The sequence below is a fragment of the Capricornis sumatraensis genome, chromosome 7 (genome assembly GCF_032405125.1).
Source record: "Capricornis sumatraensis isolate serow.1 chromosome 7, serow.2, whole genome shotgun sequence".
Classification (NCBI taxonomy): Eukaryota; Metazoa; Chordata; class Mammalia; order Artiodactyla; family Bovidae; genus Capricornis; species Capricornis sumatraensis.
In genome coordinates, this window is record NC_091075.1 from 119,975,855 (window position 1) to 119,994,574 (window position 18,720).

At 55.3% G+C, this 18,720-nt stretch overlaps 1 protein-coding gene across 4 annotated transcripts in view; it reads right to left on the reverse strand.

The window, feature by feature from the left end:
* Positions 1-765: 765 nt before the first annotated feature.
* The window catches only part of PIGG (phosphatidylinositol glycan anchor biosynthesis class G (EMM blood group)), a 41,352-nt gene continuing 23,397 nt past the window's right edge, over positions 766-18,720 (reverse strand). For 2 of the 4 annotated variants that reach the window (XM_068975034.1, XM_068975032.1), the window contains 7 exons: positions 15,001-15,221; positions 14,568-14,849; positions 12,932-13,389; positions 10,683-10,874; positions 6,054-6,363; positions 3,603-3,766; positions 766-1,457 (listed from right to left, as the gene is read on the reverse strand). In XM_068975034.1, coding sequence (XP_068831135.1) covers positions 1,244-1,457; positions 3,603-3,766; positions 6,054-6,363; positions 10,683-10,874; positions 12,932-13,389; positions 14,568-14,849; positions 15,001-15,221 — 1,841 coding nt within the window. In that variant the 3' untranslated portion in view covers positions 766-1,243. Of the gene's footprint in view, positions 1,458-3,602; positions 3,767-6,053; positions 6,364-10,682; positions 10,875-12,927; positions 13,390-14,549; positions 14,850-15,000; positions 15,222-18,720 lie in introns of those variants that run through there. The other 2 variants (XM_068975033.1, XM_068975035.1) reach the window with 2 other exon arrangements.

Here is an 18,720-nt window from a genome sequence, read left to right on the forward strand (position 1 = left end):
TTTTCAAATGGGAGGATTCATTATACAGTCATGACTGACCAAGTCACTCACCAGGAGTCGGGGGGCGGGCCTGAAAGCCCCAGCTCTTCATTATACAGTCCTGACTGACTAAGTCCCTGGCCAATAGTGATTGACTCACCAGGAATCGGGGTCGGGCCTGGAAGCCTCAGCTCTCCAATAGCCTGGCTGGGTCTCCGAGCGACAAGCCTCCACTCTGGTTGCTGTTCAGTCGCTCAGTCACGTCTGACTCTTTGTGACCTCGCGGACTGCACGCTTCCCTGTCCTTTACTATCTCCTGGAGTTTGCTCAAACTCAAGTCCATTGAGTCGGTGATGCCAACCAAGCTTCTCATCCTCTGTTGCCCCTTCTCCTCCTGTCTTCAATTTTTCCCAGCATCAGGGTCTTTTCCAATGAGTCAGCAATTCAAGTCAGGTGGCCAAAGTATCGGAGCTTCAGCATCAGTCCTTCCAATGAATATTCAGCACTGAGTCCTTTATTTTTCTTTAAAATGGTATATTAACATGCAATAGGGGCTTCCCTGGTGGTTCAGATGGTAAACAATCTGCCTGCAATGTGGGAGACCCAGGTTCGATCCCTGGGTTGGGAAGAGCCCCTGGAGAAGGGAATAGCAACCCACTCCAGTATTCTTGCCTGGAGAATTCCATGGACAGAGGAGCCTGGTGGGCTAGCGTACTTGGTGTTGCAAATGATTTATATCTTCATTTTTAATTGAATATATTTATTTTAAATGTCTTAGTTTTAATTTTAAATGCCATAAATGCTGACAGATATAGCCCACATAAACCCAAGCTTCTGGGACCCCTGGTGGCTCCTGGATCATAAAGGCCCTGATCTCTGCAAGGTGGCCCTGGCAGCACGTGAGCCTCGTCCCACAGAATCCCTGGACACTAACATACCTGGAAACTTTGTATACTTCAATTTAAACACATATATTCAGGTAACTTATCCAGAGGAAATTAAAAGCTCAGAAGTTCCCGGAGTGATTGACAACAGGGAGATATGATGCATATCCAAACCAAGTCTTTTAAACTACTTACTGCTCAATCTAAATTCAAGTACAGTAATCAAAGAAATTGAAGCTATTCATCAACCTTATAGAATTCACATCTTTTTTTAAAAGAATAATCTTGCATTTAGACAGATATCCTTCATGACACAAACCCATGAAGTAAACAAAAGAGTTTAAAAATATATAATTTTCCCAGTGTCTTAACAGTTCCGTCTAAGCCTTTGTGTTGGTTTGGTCCATGGCTGTGAAGAATATACAGAGAGCAGCTGTGACGAGTAGACGCATTCCCTCATAGAGAAGTTTTGGAGAAAACACACTCCATATAAATAAGTGGTAACGCAGGGATGTCACCATAACGATATACACAGAAGCTGGAACAGAACAGACGAGCGCGTAGCAGAAGCACGCACGCCTCAGCGCCGAGCCGCTGCCAACAGAAAGGGAGACGTGCGTTACGGCACGGCACTCTGGTCGCGCAGGCCGTGAGCGCACGCGCAGCCGCCAGAGCACGAGCCCTGGGGGGAGTGCTCAAGCCCAGCCTCGTGTCCCACTTGGGACCCAGTCCCTCAGGCAGGGGTTCTGGGAGAGCTGGGCCTGAGGCAGCACCTCCTCCCCTCCTGGGGCCTCGGCTCCAACACCCAGTGCAGGAAACTCCTGGGGATGGGCCTGGTGGACGGGCCTCGGCTCCGCTGCCCTCCTGGAGTGCCAGAGCATCTGTGCTCAGAGGAAGCCTGCCGACCCCACGGCCCTCTCGACCAGACAAGGAGGTAGGCAAACTCAGGACACTGCCTTGCTTGGGTTTCAATGTCATGTGAGTGGGGCACGTGACCCGTTTGAAAGACTCTGACTGGGTTCCTTCCATAGTGACAGCCCCAGTGAGGAGGCAGTTCCTGTAACCTTAGCATAAGGTAATTTGCAATCGAGGGGATGAACGGAGGCCCTGCAACCAGGCTGTCCGTCCCCACTGCTGAGCTCCAGAGCAGATGCCAGCTCCTCAGAAGAGAGGCACGGTCTACCCAGGGCCGAGGTTTTGAGCCACTGGAGATGCGTTTTCAGAGCTTGCTTGGTGGCCCAGTGGTTGAGAACATAGACTTCCAATGTAGGGGACATGGCTCAGATCCCTGGTTGGGGAACTAAAATCCTTCCTGCTGCAGGGCAGGAAGACCCCGTGCCTCAGCTGGAGAGCCTGCTTGCAGGAAACCACAGAGCCCACGTGCCACAGTCAGTGAGAGGTCCGCAGGCTGCAATGAAGAGCTCATGCACCTCAGCTAAGGCCAGACACAGCCGGAAATAAAAAAAAATAAAAAATTTAGAAAAATCATCTCCCTCGTAAAAAAAAAAAAAAAAAGTGTTAGCTGCTCAGTTGTGACCAATTCTTTGCGACCCTATGGACAGCAGCCCCCCAGGATCCTCTGTCCATGTGATTCTCCAGGCAAGAATACTGGAGTGGGCTGCCATTCCCTTCTCCAGGGGATCTTTCCGACCCAGGGATCAAAAAAGAAAAGAAATTTTTTTCTCCTACCACTTTAGTCTGGTTATAGTTTTCTGATTTTACTGGAAAAATAAAAACAGAAACAATGAGCGAAGCGACTGAAAATGAAGGAGGAAAACCTTTTCTAAAGTAAAAGAGGAACACTTCTTAATTAGGGAAAACATCAGACAACACTCCCCAACTGACTAAAATGCTCTCAACTCACCTAAAAACCATGCTAACATCTTTTTTCTCCCCAATACAAGTGTAACAGATGTCAAGTGCCAGGAAAGTCAAGCCGTGATCTCAGCACCAGGGAAGCTGCTCTCCACAGAAGACTGGGCTCTACGGCCCGGCCTTCACCTGTTCTGTCCACCTGCTCAGCTGGCCTGCAGTCACAGACGTGGTGCGCGCCGAGCCGGTCCCACAGCAGGCAGCCCTCCAGGGCAGGGAGCACACACCTCACCTGCTCATGGCCCACATCTGTGAAGGGACCTGCCAGCTTCCTTTCCCAACCAAACCCACAGCACAGAATGTGAGGTGGTGGGAACTCCGTGGAGTAAACGGGGAGGGGAAGGATGGACGGATGGACGTGCTGGGCAGGACAGCATGGTGGGCTGTCCCGGCAGTCTGATAGGAAGGAGCCTTTGGGGCTGGTGACTGCCGGCTTCCGTGGGGGCAGGACAGGCTGACAGAGTCACAAGCCCACAGGGCCCACAAGCCCCTTGGGACCGTCCAGGCCACCCCCCCTCTCCAGCAGGGATCCTGGAGGTGAGAACTAGCTCCTGTGAGAGTGAGAGCCTCCTGCTCTCTGGCCCCCAGTGGACACCTGCTCCCTGGGCCCCAACCAGGTCTCCAGCAGCTAGATGGGATGAGAAGGGGCTTTCCATCCTGTCCAACTGGAGATCCCACTTGGTATGATCTAGAAGCAGCCAGCAGGGAGGTCTGAGCTGTCCCTTCACAGACCAGCCCCACACCCCACACGCCACGCACTGTGGACTGTTCATTCTTATTTAAGGAAAAGAAAACTGATGAAAAAGACCTCTGAGTTATTGGGAGCAGGAGTTAACCCACCATCAGATTAAAGATGAGGAGCCTCACCTGCTGGCTTCTGAGGTCAGGAAGTTCACCAGGTGGCTGGCCCACAGCACAGGCCCTGAGTATGTCGCAAATGCTGTCAGGAACATGGCTGGGATCTCCACGTAGGCATCCAGGCCCACGAAGCCTGCTGAGATGTCCACAGTGGCGATGCTGTTGGAGTTTCCCTGGACGAGGGCAGAAGCAGTGCTGATGCGGCTGGTCCTGTACCATGGCCACGAGAGACCACGAGAGCCGGTCGCGGGGACTTGGCCCCAGCAGCCCGGCTGGCCGTTCACTCCCGGCTCCGGGGCTGACCCCGGATGACGGCCCTGCACCTGCTCGCCTCGCTCCCAGGCTTGGGGAGCAAGTGGAGTGTTTTTTACCTTTAGGAAACTATACAATGAAAGTCTGCTGATGGAAGTGAAAAGCCCCGAACTTCTGTCAACTTCAGGCAGACATGCCAACCTCTCTCCTCCCTCCTTGGGGACCCTGTCTGAGGGGCTAAGGGCGGTGGTGCCACATGGCTTACGGGAGCGGCAGGACACGGCCGTCAGGGAGTACAGGCAGTGTCAGGCCCAGGATCCTGGCCGCTAAGAGGACAGCTCGTCCCACCAGGCAGTGGGGAGTCTGAACCCAAGTGCGGGTCTCCCGAGGTGTGGCCCCCACCTTTCAGTCTTCACTGACGCTGGCGGCCTTTTCTCAGACACTCGTGCTGTTTGCAGGCCTGACAGCGCAAGTGTCTGTCCCAGCACAGTGCAGGCCCTTCCCAGGAACTTTTCACCCATGGCCCAAGGACACGGGTCCAAGCTGGGTGAAGCCCACCGCCTCCTCCCCTGGCTGTGTGCCATTCTGGGCCATCGCTGGGTGGTGGCACCGACCCAAGCATCTCAGGCCACGCCCATTCCCCGTGTGCTCGCTGTGCACCGCTGGCCCATCCCTGACAACCTCCTTCGTGCAGCCTCCCCACGGCCCTCTCTTCTCACGTCCGTCTGGGCTTTCCCCGACTGTATGATTCCCTCCCTAGAGACCTCGGAGCTGCTGAGAGGAGGAGAAGGAAGAACAAGAACCTCAAACGCCATGGCAAGGGGAGGCAGGCTGACGACAGAAGAGTGGCTCTGAGCCCAGGCGGTCGCTGGCGGTGCTGCCAAAGCCGACTCGGCAGTCAGGGAGGGCTGGCCTAAGGTGTGGCCCGCGCGCCCTGGGGCTTCCCTGTGTTCGGTCACTAGGTCCTCAACAGTGCGCCGCTGTGTGTGTGGGTGGGGTGTGAAGGGGTGGCCTAGAGGCAGAGAGAGACTGAGGGGCCCATGGGGGCTGTGGGTGCCAACTGGGCCCCATGCTCCTGACCCTGTACCACGAGGAGTCGGTGAGCTGAGGGCTGGGGAGAGGGTCAGTGGTCTCCTGCCAGGAAGCCCAAGAGTGAGAAAAGGACGCCCCAAGGGAAGGGCTGCGGGAGGGGAGACGAGAGAGGCCCCGGGGGCCCACTGTGCTCCTAAGGCCACACCGCTGCCCGCTTGCCTGACGTGTCGTAGGGCCCGCCGTGGGAGGGCTGGCCAGTGCTGGTCTTGCCCTTTGGGGCCTGGAGCGTGTCGGACGATGCCTGCTGCAGGTGCCCCGTGGCTGTCAGACGCATGTGCGCTGGCTGCCTATGGGCAGTGCCCGAGATGTGACAACTTCACAGACTGCCACGGAAGCTCCATGTCCTGCTGTGGGATGAGGCCACGTGGCAGAGAAGCAGACTGAACGTGAGACTGTCTCCTTGCTTGGGGGCGCGGCCTGCAGTCAGTCTACCTGACAGTGAGGCCTCAGCGTTGGGCAGAGCTGCTCAGTTCGCAGGGAGCCTACGGGCACCTCCCTGATCAGGCGGCAGGTCTGCTGTGCCGCCAGGGGCAAGCGGGAGACTCTGGTGAGCTGCACTCCGGGTACGGGGAACAGGTCAAGGGCAGGGCTGAAGGCTGAGGTGGAACTCGGTCCCTCCAGGGCCAGGAGCTGGATGCTCTGTGCACCTGTCCAGTGCTGTCCTGAGTACACAGCTGCACCCTGAGGTCTATCCTGAAGGTGGCTGGGTCTGCCTCGATGGGCTCTTCAACACTGAAGAGGAGATGCAACAAGCACGGGTCCCAAGAGAGTAACAGCCAAGCAGGAGCCCCAGCAGCGCCCAGAGCTGACAGCCAGGGAGCAGGGAGAGCAGTCACCAGCCGAGCTGGCAGAGCTAAGCCCTCCACTCCCCTGACCGCCCAGGGGAGGCAGACCCGCACAGCAGCTGCGCGCTGCCACCCAGCACGCCTGTCTTAGATAACTAACTGCACTCTATCTTATAAATATGTGCATGACTTAAGCATAATTCACCTTGCCATGCCAACAGTCCCTTCACTAAACTACCCGGCTTATGGTAAGATTTTCTTAAAGAAAAACTAAAAGATAAACAACTCTAAAAATTAATAGTCTCCTGCCCACGATAATGATGAACCCTACCTGAAAATAGAAGAATGCTTGACCAAACCAGTAATGCATCACAGTGACCGCGGCTGCGCCGTGCCTCAGGGGCCTCCAGATGAACTGAGTCATGACAGTCTGGACCGCGAGGCTCAGCACCAAGACGGGCAGGTTGTGGGGTCTGAGGAGCAGTGCTGCCAGGAGGACTAGGCCGCTGTGTATCTCCCAGAGGCCCACAGTCCTGGCCGTGAAGTCTGCAGCGATGATTTGAGATTTAAGCAAGTCTTTGGTGCCCGTGAACAGAATGCCAAGGACAAAGACATAAACAAAACGCGCCTCAGTAATGCCCCTGAAGGAAGCAAAACAAGTCAGGTTCATTAGCACCAGCTACGAAAAAATCTAATACGTATTTTCCCACAAAAACCATGTGTCTCCTGAGCTGAGGTGACAATGCAAGCTTCGGGACCCACTCACTGCGGGGGGCTCTGTGGAAGTAGGGGTGTCTGCCCATGCACATCAGACCCCCAGGACCCCCAGAGGCCGGCAGGCCTGTCCTTTATGTGTGCACTTCTCTGACAGAGCCGGCTGACAGGGAATCGTGCTCATGAGGCCAAGGGTCACCTGGGTGAAAGATCAGAGCCATCACGTGTGGCCAAAAGATCGGTCCACCTGCTTTGCATAGATAATTTGAAAAACTGCTGCAGTAGGATAAGGTCAAAGAGGGAGAAATCCGCAAAGGCCCAAGTAATCAGAGACGTTTCAGGAAGAAAGGGGCTGGGACTCGTATCAAGGAGGACACTGGGCAGGCTGACAGTGAACAGGAAAGAGCAGCACTGATGTCTTTAAGGGTCCCCCTCTTGCCCTGACCACCCAGCTGTGCTGGATGTCCAGAACCACTGAAACCAGGCCTTCCACCCCAGCCAGGTCGGGGCTTCAGAGTGGAGAAGGAAGTCAGGAGTTAAATGTAGAGGATTCCAGAACACCGATGGACAGGCGCACCTGCGGCACTGAAAGGAGAGAACAGCTTTTAGGGAGATCTAGAATCGGGGCAGCTTTAGAATCACGGCAGACACAGAACCAGGAGGGAGTCTAGAATCAGGATGGATCTGGAACCAGGATAAACGGGGTGGGGAGTGGAAGCATTTCACAGGAAGAATGGGAACCAGGCAGTGCAGGCTGATGAAAGGGTGCACTGGTCTATGTTTTGGACGCCAATAAGGTACATACTGTTGTCTCCATGAAAGGTGAGGAAGTGATCCATATCTTGACGTGAGTGATGCTGAAATAAGGTGCATCCGAGAGGAAAGAGGAATTTACTCATGTATCACCCTTTAATTTGTAAATAAGCTCATTTGTATTATTTTTTAGATCCTACATATAAGCAACATACACTCTGAGATTTAAACAAACAGCCCTGAGTTGGATGCCCTCACATGTGACATTCAGTCTTAACATCTGCACAGAACTCTGAGGTAAACAGCCTTTAAGGCGTCTCTCCACCACGCCCACCCCACCTGACCTTCCTTCCGCAGGTTAAGGCCTGCCACTTGGCTGTCACCTCAGCCAGGCCCTCAGCATCATCTTGATTCCCCCACACCGGTTGACAGGCCCTGTTCCCAGGAGTGCCCCCTGTGCCTCTCGGTCACCCAGACAATCTGGCCACAGCTCTCAGAACTCACCCTGACATGCTTTCAGAGAGGGCAACACTTGCTTTTCTTTCTTTGACTAGCAAAGCAACACCAAACATTTAGAGAAAACCTATCCTTCCCAAACTATTCCAAAAAACTGCAGAGGAAGGAATGCTTCCAAACTCACATTATGAGGCAAGCATAACCCTGATATCAAAACCAGACAAAGATACTGCACACAAAAAATTATAAGCCAACATCACTGATGAACACAGATAATAAATCATCAACAAAATAGTAGCAAACCAAATTCAACCAACATTAAAAGGATCATACATCGTGATGAGGTGGGATTTATCCCAGGGACGCAAAGATGGTTCAATACCCCAAAATCAATCAAAGTTATACACCAAGCTAACAAACTGAAGAATAAAAACCACATGTCCTCCTCAACAGATGGTGGAAAAAGCTTCTGACAAAATTCAACATCCATTCAGGATTTAAAACATTCTCCAGAAAGCGGGTATGGAGGGAGCACACCTCAGCATGATAAAGGCCATGTGTGCTGAGCCCACAGCCAGCCTCATACTCAGCGGTGAAAAGATCCAGACTGAGAACGCGACAAGGATGGCCACTCGCCACTTCCATTCAGCCTGGAATTGGGAGTCCTGGCCGCAACAGTCAGGTAAGAAAGAGAACTGAAAGGGCGCCAAACTGGAAAGGAAGAAATGCAACCGTCGCTGTGTGCAGATGCCATGACGGGATACATAGAAAATCCAAAATACCACTAGAGCTCATCAATGAATTCAGTACAGCTGAAAAATACAAAGTTAATGTGCAGAAATATTTCTCATTTCTATAGCTATCAACAAACTGTCATAAATAAAAAGTAAGAAAACAATCCCAATGACAACCACATCAAAGTAATAAAACACTTAGAAATGAATCTAAGAAGGAGATAAAAGAACTGTACTCAGAAAACTGTAAGACACTCATGAAAGGAACTGAAGACAGCACAAACTGACGTAAAGGCACGTTTAGGCACACCATGTTCCTGGATTGGAAAGATTAACACTGTTGGAACGATCGTCTACCCAAGGCAATCTGCATATTCATGCAATCCTTCTCAAAATACAAATGGCATTTTTCACAGAACAGGAACAGGTTATTCTAAAATTTTAAAACTTGTAAGGAAACACAAAAGGTTCCAACCACCAATACAATCTTAAGAAAGAACAAAGCTGGAGGTATCACAAGCCTTAACTTTAAACCATAGTATACAGCTACACTAATCAAACCAGTATGGCACAGGCACACACACACACACGTCACACACACACACGTCACACACACACATCACACACACACGTCACACACACACACGTCACACACACACACGTCACACACACACATCACACACACACGTCACACACACGTCACACACACGTCACACACACACACGTCACACACACACATCACACACACGTCACACACACACACGTCACACACACACACGTCACACACACGTCACACACACACGTCACACACACACGTCACACACACGTCACACACACACACGTCACACACACACATGTCACACACACACATCGAGACTGGCGGAATGGACTGTGGAGCCAAGGTGAGCCCACACTTGTGTGGGGAGTCAGCTGACGACACAGGAGGCAACAATATACAGTGGAGGAAAGACAGTCTGTTCAATAAGTGGCGTCAGGAAAACCAGAAAGCCACATGCAAATGAAGCGAACTGGACAGCTCTGTCACACCACACACACAGACACACACACACAGACACACACCCAAAACGGACTAGAGACCTGGAACCATAGACCTCAGGACTCATCCACACACACACACACACACACAAATTCAAAACAGCCTAGAGACCTGGAATCATACACACCCACACACACCCCCACCCCCACCGCCCCCCCCCCCACACACCTAAAACAGACTAGAGACCTGGAACCACAGACCTCAGGATTCATCCACACACACACACACACACACACACACAAATTCAAAACGGACTAGAGACCTGGAACCATACACACCCACACACCTAAAACAGACTAGAGACCTGGAACCATAGACCTCAGGACTTATCCACACACAGAAATTCAAAATGGACCAGAGACCTGGAGCCATATACACCCCCACACACCACCACCCCCCCCCCCCCACACACACAAAATGGACTAGAGACCTGGAACCACAGACCTCAGGACTCATACACACACACACACACAAATTCAAAAGGGACTGGAGACCTGAAGCCATAGACCTCAGGACTCATCCACACACAAATCCAAAACAGATTTGAGACCTGGAACCACAGAACTCAGAGACTCATCCACAACTGCTGGCCAATCACCTCGTTTTTTACTATGTGCAACCGTAAGTAATGCTTCAGAGAACACACCCATATCCCAGTCTCTTGCTTCATGTCTGGTTGTATCTTGAGATGAATTCTGCAAGAGCACACCCAAGTCAGAGGGTTGGACAAAATCAAGATTCTTAACACATTTTATAAACAGCCTTCCAAAATAGGGTCTGTTCGCCCCAACCCTGTGACTGTTAAAAACAGAGAAAGCCCTGTGACGTGCAGAAAGTGGTATTGACAATTTGCAGGAGCCAGCTGTGGGAGCTCATGGAAATCATGGGAAAATTGGGCTTTCTGCCATGCTTCACCCCCAACTGCTAGGAGTATCCACTCATTATTATCCTCATTACTAGTTACTTCTTAGTGGAGCAAAATGAAATCCTTTAAATTCTTTATTTTTAAACAATCCCTTAATAAAAAAAAAAAACAAAACCTAAGTGACCTTACTTGCAAGTTATTTGTCTCTCTCCTACCAAAAAAAGAGGCTAACAGAACTGGCTCACTGAGGTGTTCTCAGTAACTGTTGTCACAATTCACAAAACCCCAACTCCAATGTTCTCCAGACTGCATGGCATTTTTAGTACGTAAAACATTACAAAAGGTCTGAAAACAAGTGCTTGTGTCTGCTAGTACACTTACTTTGAAATGTCTTTGTTGTCTTGTTGCCATGGGAACAGCACATTTCCAATGGCTGCCCGGTAGCAATAGATGCCCAGCAGGCCAAACGCCATGGCCACTTTTGATGTGAGGGAGCACCTCTTCTGAACCAACACAAAAATCATGGTGAGGGAAAGCGCGGCCAGAACAGAGAGTTCAGCCTTATGATCAGAGCTGGAATGAAATGCAAGATGCCAGAAATTACTACAAGGACAACTAGCGATGTCACCGATCTACACATGCGGCTTTCTAAGAATGGAACAAACGAAAGGGCTGTGAACCCGAACTCTCATTGCTCAGTCACAACCGGTCCCCACCATCAGCTCTGCACGGGTCAGGGCAACACTGCCTGCTGGCTCTCCTTCCTGGGGCTGCCTCGCTTTCCCCAACCACAGGTGAGGAGGTTCTGGGCAAAGGAGACATGTCCTGGCACCATCCTCTTCCATTCACTTGTCAGTGCAGAGGGCATCACTCGGGAGAGTCTGCCCCCTGCAGGTGCCCCAGCAGAGAGGCTGGCACACGGCCGTCACAGCTGTCTCTCTGCCTGGCCTTCGCCCGTGCCCCCTGCTGCCTTGGTGAGCCGTCCTGGGTGGCAGGGCTTTCCCGTTTTGGTCACTGCAGCTCATGGTCACGAAGCCCAAACACTCAGCACCTGTGAAGTGGGTGAGTCAAGATACACACACACCACACGGAGAAACTACTAGGGAAGACGCAGGGGACAGGAGGCCGGCGTCAGGCGGGCCCCGGGGATGGCGGCAGGGTCTCACTGGGGGCCCCACTGCTGCTCTGCAAGCTGCGCCGCATGCAGCCCCCGGGTCACCGTCACAGATGGAAGGCAGAGCACAGAGGAGGCAACTCTGGGTGTCTCTGGGTGCCTCCTGAAGGCGCTTAGAGCAGGAACCACTGAAACTGCAGCCTCCTCACAAGTGGGACCGGGAGAGTCATGCCCCGATGGGAAGGCGCAGGGGGCCAGTGTGCTGAGGGAGGGTCCCGACTGAGGCGTGGGCACAGCCTGGAGAGGGGACGGGGTGGTGGGGGTGCCCTTGCAAGCACGCCTGTTAGTGCGTCTGGGGGTGGAAACCACCAAGCCCCCCTGCAGTGTCCCGGGAGAATCAGAAAGTCACTGCGCTGCTCCGGCGCTCTCGCCCTCACACGCTCGGGCTCTGCCTGGCACGCCTCAGCTCCCCTCTGCTTCCGCACTCCAAACGGGGACAGGCCAGCACACTCTCTTCAAGGCTGCTGTGACAATGGAATGAGTGGGCACACAGCAGGCACCTGAAAATTGCTACCTGGGGTTACTGCGGTTGCCAGAGACTTGCTGTTATCACTGGGGAGAAATTTACCGTAAGAATGGTTTGCCCAGAGGAATGAATAACCTACAGCCTCTGGCATCCAGTTCCAGAAGGACTTATCCGAAAGGGCTGTGCCAGTATGTGGCCCCAGGATGCTCTGGTGCGCGCCAAGCCCTCACCAGGTGTAAAACTGCACTTTGTGATTTGATGCTCCCGAACCACCAGTGGGAGTGCGCCTTTCCCCGCCTTTCCTCTGGGCCTCCCTCCCTTAGCGGTGTGTCGACTACAGCTGCGAGTCTTGCGCTCTGCCACAGCGCTAAAGACGCTCTCCCCAGTGGTGCGACGGTGGCTCCTGCTGGTCTCCCTTGGGAACATTTTTCCATCTTGCCGTGCTCTTCCTTCAGTTGTTTCTCAGGCTCTGCTGGCAGTGAAATGCACGACAGAGCCAAACCCTGGCCTCCTCTATCCTAGCTTTCTCTCTGCACTGCGGTCCTCTGCACTTGCCATGCTTTCCACTGGGCTACCAGCCACCAGTGAGAGGCCTCAGGAGCAGCTGAAGCCACGCCTCCAGGCTCCAGCCAACGCAGCTGCCCCTCTGGGGATGGGGGTGGGGTGGGGGAGGCAGGGGGACAGAGAGGGGCGGGGGCACAGGGCTCCCGGTCAGCCTGTCACCCCAGCCCCGCACCATGGGGGACAGGGCAGCGAGTGATGAACTACATCCTGCTGCAACGATCATTATAAAACTCACTGGTTTTCAAACAGGAACACTTACAGTGATTCGGCAATGAAAAACCAAACTACCAGGCTAGCCTCAAATAAATTCGCCTTTGAACTCAATTCACGGGTTAGTCTCTTCAGATTTCAAATACTATTTCTATCCTGAGTAGGAAAAACAGGTCTTTGGAGAGTCTGGCCCAAGGCCACAACTCACGCCCTCACCTGGTGAGCCAGTGCCCCAGGTCGGGCCGGTGGGCCCACTGCACACCAGTCTGGTTCAGGGATCGCAGAAGCCGGCAGCAGGCCAGAACCAGCCAGGGGCTCGCCAGCACCATCCACCGCTCAGGGCCTCTGAGGGCGTCCAGGGAGGAGGGGTCCTTGGGCGCATGGCTGAGCTCCCACCCCTCAGGGCCAGCATGCTTGCCCTGCAGGGCCACTGCGACCCCGTCAAACTCCTCTCCCGTGTGTGGGCAACGCTGCGGGGCACAGTCGTCTCCCAGAAAGCAGTGTCTGTAGATTTGGTGGCACAGAGCTAAACACAGTGTGTTGACGAGGAAGTACCAGGTCTGGTGCTCCTCTTCGATGAAGCTGCTTGCGCCCAGACTCAACACATGGCCCACGGTTCCCAGGAAGCTGAGAAGATCTAACTCTGACCACCTTGAGGTGGACTGAGGTGGAGTCTGTGAAAAGGAAAATGCATTTTGTAAGAAAGAATCTGAACAGTTCACCTTCTTGCTGCACGAGCGCACAGTGCTCACTCACAGAAGATAACTTGCTGCTCCTCACGCCCCGCATCCACTTCACCCCGTCCCCCCGGGGGAACCAGAGGATGTGGGGATGGCAAGGCGACCCTGCCCTGGACGGCAAGCCGGCAGCTGAGGCACAAGGAGGCTGAGGACGCCTGGACCCCCTTCTCGGCCGTGCCAGAGCTCTCAGCCCGTCCTTCACCCCCCGTCCTTGCCTCTCACAGCCACGGCCCACCACTCGAGACCAAAGAACCCCAAGGGCATACTCCACCAAACCAGACATCTAGCTTCTCCGTGAACTTGCCGGAAATCCAGTTTCCATTACAGTGGTAGGGCATCACAGTACTAGCCCTTAGATACACTAAGATAAAGCATTTTAAGTTAAGATGAGGACCCATGGCTCTCATCTAACACTAGTTGGTATTCATTCTATTGCCTGTGGGCACCTAGTACATGATGGTGACGTGGTGACCCAGTCAAGCCCCGGAGGATCCACTCCTCTGGGGAGCCCCACGCTTGAGCAGGCATGGAAATGTGTGGGAAATGACAGCAGCACGTGAGGAGGGGTGGGTGTCCACGGCCCCTTGACCAGGAGCTGCCCTCTGGGGCCTGAAGTCATTGCCCTGGGTCCCTCAGGCCCTGGGCACTGTGAACGAACCAGGACTGCCTGTGTCTCTCTCACCAGCCCGCCACCACAACCAGCTGATGAAAGAAGGTGTCAGAGGCCAAAGGCTGCAAGGAAGTCTAGGACAGGAAACTGCATTTTCCGAGGCAGAATGAGGATGAGGGCTGAGTTTCCTCTCGATCCCCGTCAGTCAGCTGCTTGCTCCTCTCTGCAGCCACCCTAGAGAGGCCCCTGGTCACAGTTCCAGGGACCCCGTCTTCCCGACTGAGAGAGAAGGCATGAGGCCTGACAACACAGGTGAGTGTGTGAAGCTGGGATGGCCAGGGGCCTGGGGGGCTCGCCGCTGGGAGTGTGTCCCGTCAGCTCCCACGGAGCGTGGGCCCTTTCCTCAGCTCCCACCAGCACCGTGCCTGCTACACACTAGGGGTCTAACCCACATCTCATCAGTGGAGCAACAAGAGCAGCCCACCTGGAAAGCCAGTCCTACCTGAGTCAGACACTGCCCACCGGCAAAAATCCTGGTGAGAGCAGACATGCCGGCACAGAGCAGCGCGGCGGTCAGCGCCATCACTCCGCCCGCAGCCAGCCACGGGAGGCCGCACAGGTAGCACGAGCTGTCGGCGGCAGTGCACACGACGACGTGGAGCGCCGCGAGAGCCAGGAGCAGCAGGCCGAAGAGCAGAGAGGACACGGGCGACAGCAGGGGGACGTCCAGCTCAGCCCTGCTGCTCAGCGCCTGCGGGACGCCGAGCAGGAGCAGGGCGAGGGCCTGGAACGGGAACAGCGTGTGTCCACGACTGGGCCAACAGGGCGCGCTCCTGTCCCCTTCCAGAAACACCGAATCTCCACGTCCTTTAACTACCAAGCGCTGGCGGAGCTGTCCGCCCGGCGACGCAGTGACCCTGCCCGGGGACCCGTACCTCCAGGACCAGGACGGTCCCCACTGCCATGGAGTAGACGTCGTACTGGGCAGCTCGTCTGGTCAGCGACAGCCTCAGCATCCTCAGTGCGTCCAGGTACTGCCTGCGAACCTTGGCCCCCAGGTTGAAAAGGGCTTCTTCTGAGTTATTTCCCTCCAAGCGCAACCTGACCCAGTTTCTGTGCAGTCTTTCCGACACTTTAAACTGCTCAAATCCAGGCTCTAGGGAGAAAGGGCCACACGCACACGTCACCGACACGCACACACGTGCAACCCGAGTCCAGTACCGATGGCACGTGGCAGAGCCTGACACTCGTCAAGACGAACTCCCGGGAAGGGTGGCCGCCCCCCAGGAAACCCCGACCGCGGTGACGCCGGCCTGTGCCCGCCCCGTCCTTCCTCCCACTGCCCCACTCGCGTGGACGGAAGCCCCTCCTCCTCGGCCTCCTGCTTGCTGCCCCCTCCCTCTCCTCTCTCTCCACCCCCCTTCCCCACGGTGCGAGAGTGGGACGGCCGCGAAGCCAGAGCACTGAGCGGCCCTCAGTTCTACAGAAGCCCCAACCCTCAGGCTCTGTGTGATGACGGGGCAGGAAGGGCCCCAAGGCCAGTGGGCGCCCCCACTTTTCGCTGTCAGCGGCCCCTTTCACTTGCTTCCCTTCTTCACAGACCCCCTCTGGGAAGGGATGCAGTCTCTCAGCCCCTCCTGTCCCAAGGCTGACGTGCCCCGCCTGCTAGATGACCCATGGCTGATGCAAAGCCAGGGCAGCGAGACGGCCCGTCAGTGGGGCCCAGCCCTGGCTGCGGCGGGCTCCACCGGGACGGTGGTGGCAGGCTGCCCAAGGCTGGGGGCTGCCCGCTTCCTTTCAGGGCTGAACCAGACTCAGTCGTGACTCGACTGGCCGGCAGAGCAAGAACTTCTTTTCTGAGGCTCCCTGGTACTTAACGTGCTTTTCCAACTTAAAGCAGAGCTGTTTCAAGGTGGTCTGGGCCATGCCTTTCAGGAGCCTTGGCCCAAACCACCAGCAGCGGGCCCACTCCAGCCTTCCCCGACCATAGGCTGGCACCCTTGCTGCACAGCCCGAGCGTGGGCTCAGATGTCCACAGCCCCACCACCTCCACTGGAGCCAGGGGACCTGCACCAAGCGCTGGGGGCAGGCATGACCCCAAGCCCACTCGGTCCTCCCCAGGACCAGTGGGACTGGGATGACTACATGCCCATTTCAGAGAGGCACCTCAGACACCAGCTCACGGGCTGGCAGTGAGAGCTGGGCAAGCTGTCTCCCTTACTTGCTACCCTCGACCACCCCGAAGTCACAGACATGGGTGTGTCTGTGTCGGCTCCCTGCTGCCTGGAGTCACAGGGAAACGGGGGCCTATGCACGCACCCAGACGGGAACCGAACACTGACTACACGCTAGGCGTGTCGGGTTCAGGCCCTGCCAGTGTGGGCCTGTGGTCCAGCCGGGTCGTCACATGAGCGCAAAACCACACACAGTGAGAAATGCTGTGGAGGGAAAGCAGAGGGGCTAGCGAGAGGCCCTGGTGACACAGCGGGCACTGGCAGAAGAGGAGGCCAAGCGTGGGGGCCAGGGGCGGTCTGCCAGTGAAGCGGAAACGTGAAGGACGCCCGGGAGCCACCCCGGTGAGCAGGGAGAGCAGTGCCCACAGGGATGGTGCGCACGAAGGTCCTGCGGCGAGCGAGACCCCGCTGCAACCGTGACAGCCCGGTGGGTGCACCGCTCCCCTCTGGGGAGCTCTGTTTCAGGACACGCTGTCACTGACGGTGCAGATGGCGGGTGTCCTGGAGGCTGAGGCCTGGGGCGCCTCCTCACTCTGGGGACTGGCCTCCGCTCGTCTCAGGCTCGTTACGGCCACATCCACTGCAGCGCTCAGTTCCGTATCCTGTTTTTGGTTCCCTCTTTATTACTTCTTGGTATACGAGAAGGGCCGCACGGTGCCAGCAGCGACCCATCTGCAAGTTCCTTGCTTCTGGCCCAGACTGAAATAGGCATGCAGCTGGGCCTCAGCCCTGACAGAGCTCCCCAGAGGGAGGCCGCAGCTCTGACAGAGCTCCCCACAGGGAGGCCTCACGATCTTAGTGCTGGTGCTCCCCACAGGAAGGCCTCACGATCTGAGTGCTCGTGCTCCCCACAGGGAGGCCTCACGATCTGAGTGCTGGTGCTCCCCAAGTCCTCTTGCCATTCAGGATGCCTGGTGCCCAACCACTCCCTGCTGGCAGGTGTGTCTTCCACGCCCAGCCCAAGATCAGATTGTATCTCAGCACAAACTCATGGCACTCACTCTGCTTGGCAGTGCCCCACAACTTCAAGTAGGAAAACACGCCCACATCCCATTGAATGTTGCCTCAAACTGGGAAGTGATCTTCTCGGCATCCAAACAAGCCCAGCCCCAGCATTGAACACCAGCCTTGACACACCTGGATGGGCCAGAATGAACTCTCTAAAGCCATGACCCTCCTGTTCTGTGTCATCTCTCAGATCAGGTCAGTTGCTCAGTTGTGTCCGACTCTTTGCAACCCCATGGACTGTAGCACCAGGCCTTCCTGTCCATCACCAACTCCCAGAGCTTGTACAAACTCATGTCTATCCAGTCGGTGTCATCCCTACCAAGCTGTAAATACCTTGTTCTTCCTCCCAGCTCAAAAACAAGAACACCCCCTTCTTGGCCCCTATTCAGCTCAGACGACAGCCCGTATCCTGTTCCCGTGAGACCCGGCGCACCTGCTGCACCCACGCCAGCCAGGCATGTGACCCCCTCTGTCAACAAAGCTGCTGAGATCTCACCTGCCAGAGAAGTGGTCAGTTCTCAATTCCTCATTTTACTCTTGCCCATGCCCTGCGGCTTGCAAGATCTTAGTTCCCCGATAAGGGATCCGACCCGTGCCCCCGCAGTGGAAGTGAGGGGTCCTAGCCACTGGAGTGCCGGGGAATTCTCCTCAGTTCCTGACTTTATTTCACCTTGAACCCTATTCAACACATCTACTCGCTCCCTCCTTCTTGAAGTTCCTTCTTTGCTTGGCTTTGCCAACACCGGTCCCACCCTGGCCCTCCAGCACACACACACGCGCCCTGCCTTACAAACTCGCTCTTGACACAGCCTCGCCCACCTCAGTGATGGTCACTGCTCCCTTACAGTGCTCAGCTGAAAACCAAAGTTGCTTTTTATGCCACTGGCTAGTCCTCTTTGCACTACCTTCAAAACAGACCCAGAAGCAACCCTGTCCTGGATTCCACTGCCTGGGCCCTCGCCCTCCGCTTGCACTGAGCACCTCACCCTCCTACAGAGGAGGATCTCACACCATCCACCTCACCGTCCTTCAAGTGCAGCTCAGAGCCCTCCTCACGGGCACCTGCGGTGGCCTCTGAAAATGCAAGGCGAAGACTGCAGGCTCTGCACGACACCCTGCAGGAGCTCTCCACTTACTCAGAAGGGAAGCAAGAGCCACTGGAACGCCTAGAAGGCCCTCAGCCCTCATCTCCTTCTGGCTCCCCTCGGTTCACAGTGCTCCAGCCACGCTGGCCCCTGGTCACTCCTTGACTGTGTGGGCACGTCCTCAACACAGGTCCCTGCCTGGCCACAAGGCTCCCTCCCAGGCCACGTGCCCCACGGCCCTCACTCATCTGCATGCCCACCCTTCCCTGGTTCAGCCTTTCCCTAAGGTGCCCATCACCACCCGGCACCCTTTCCTGGCCACCTTCCT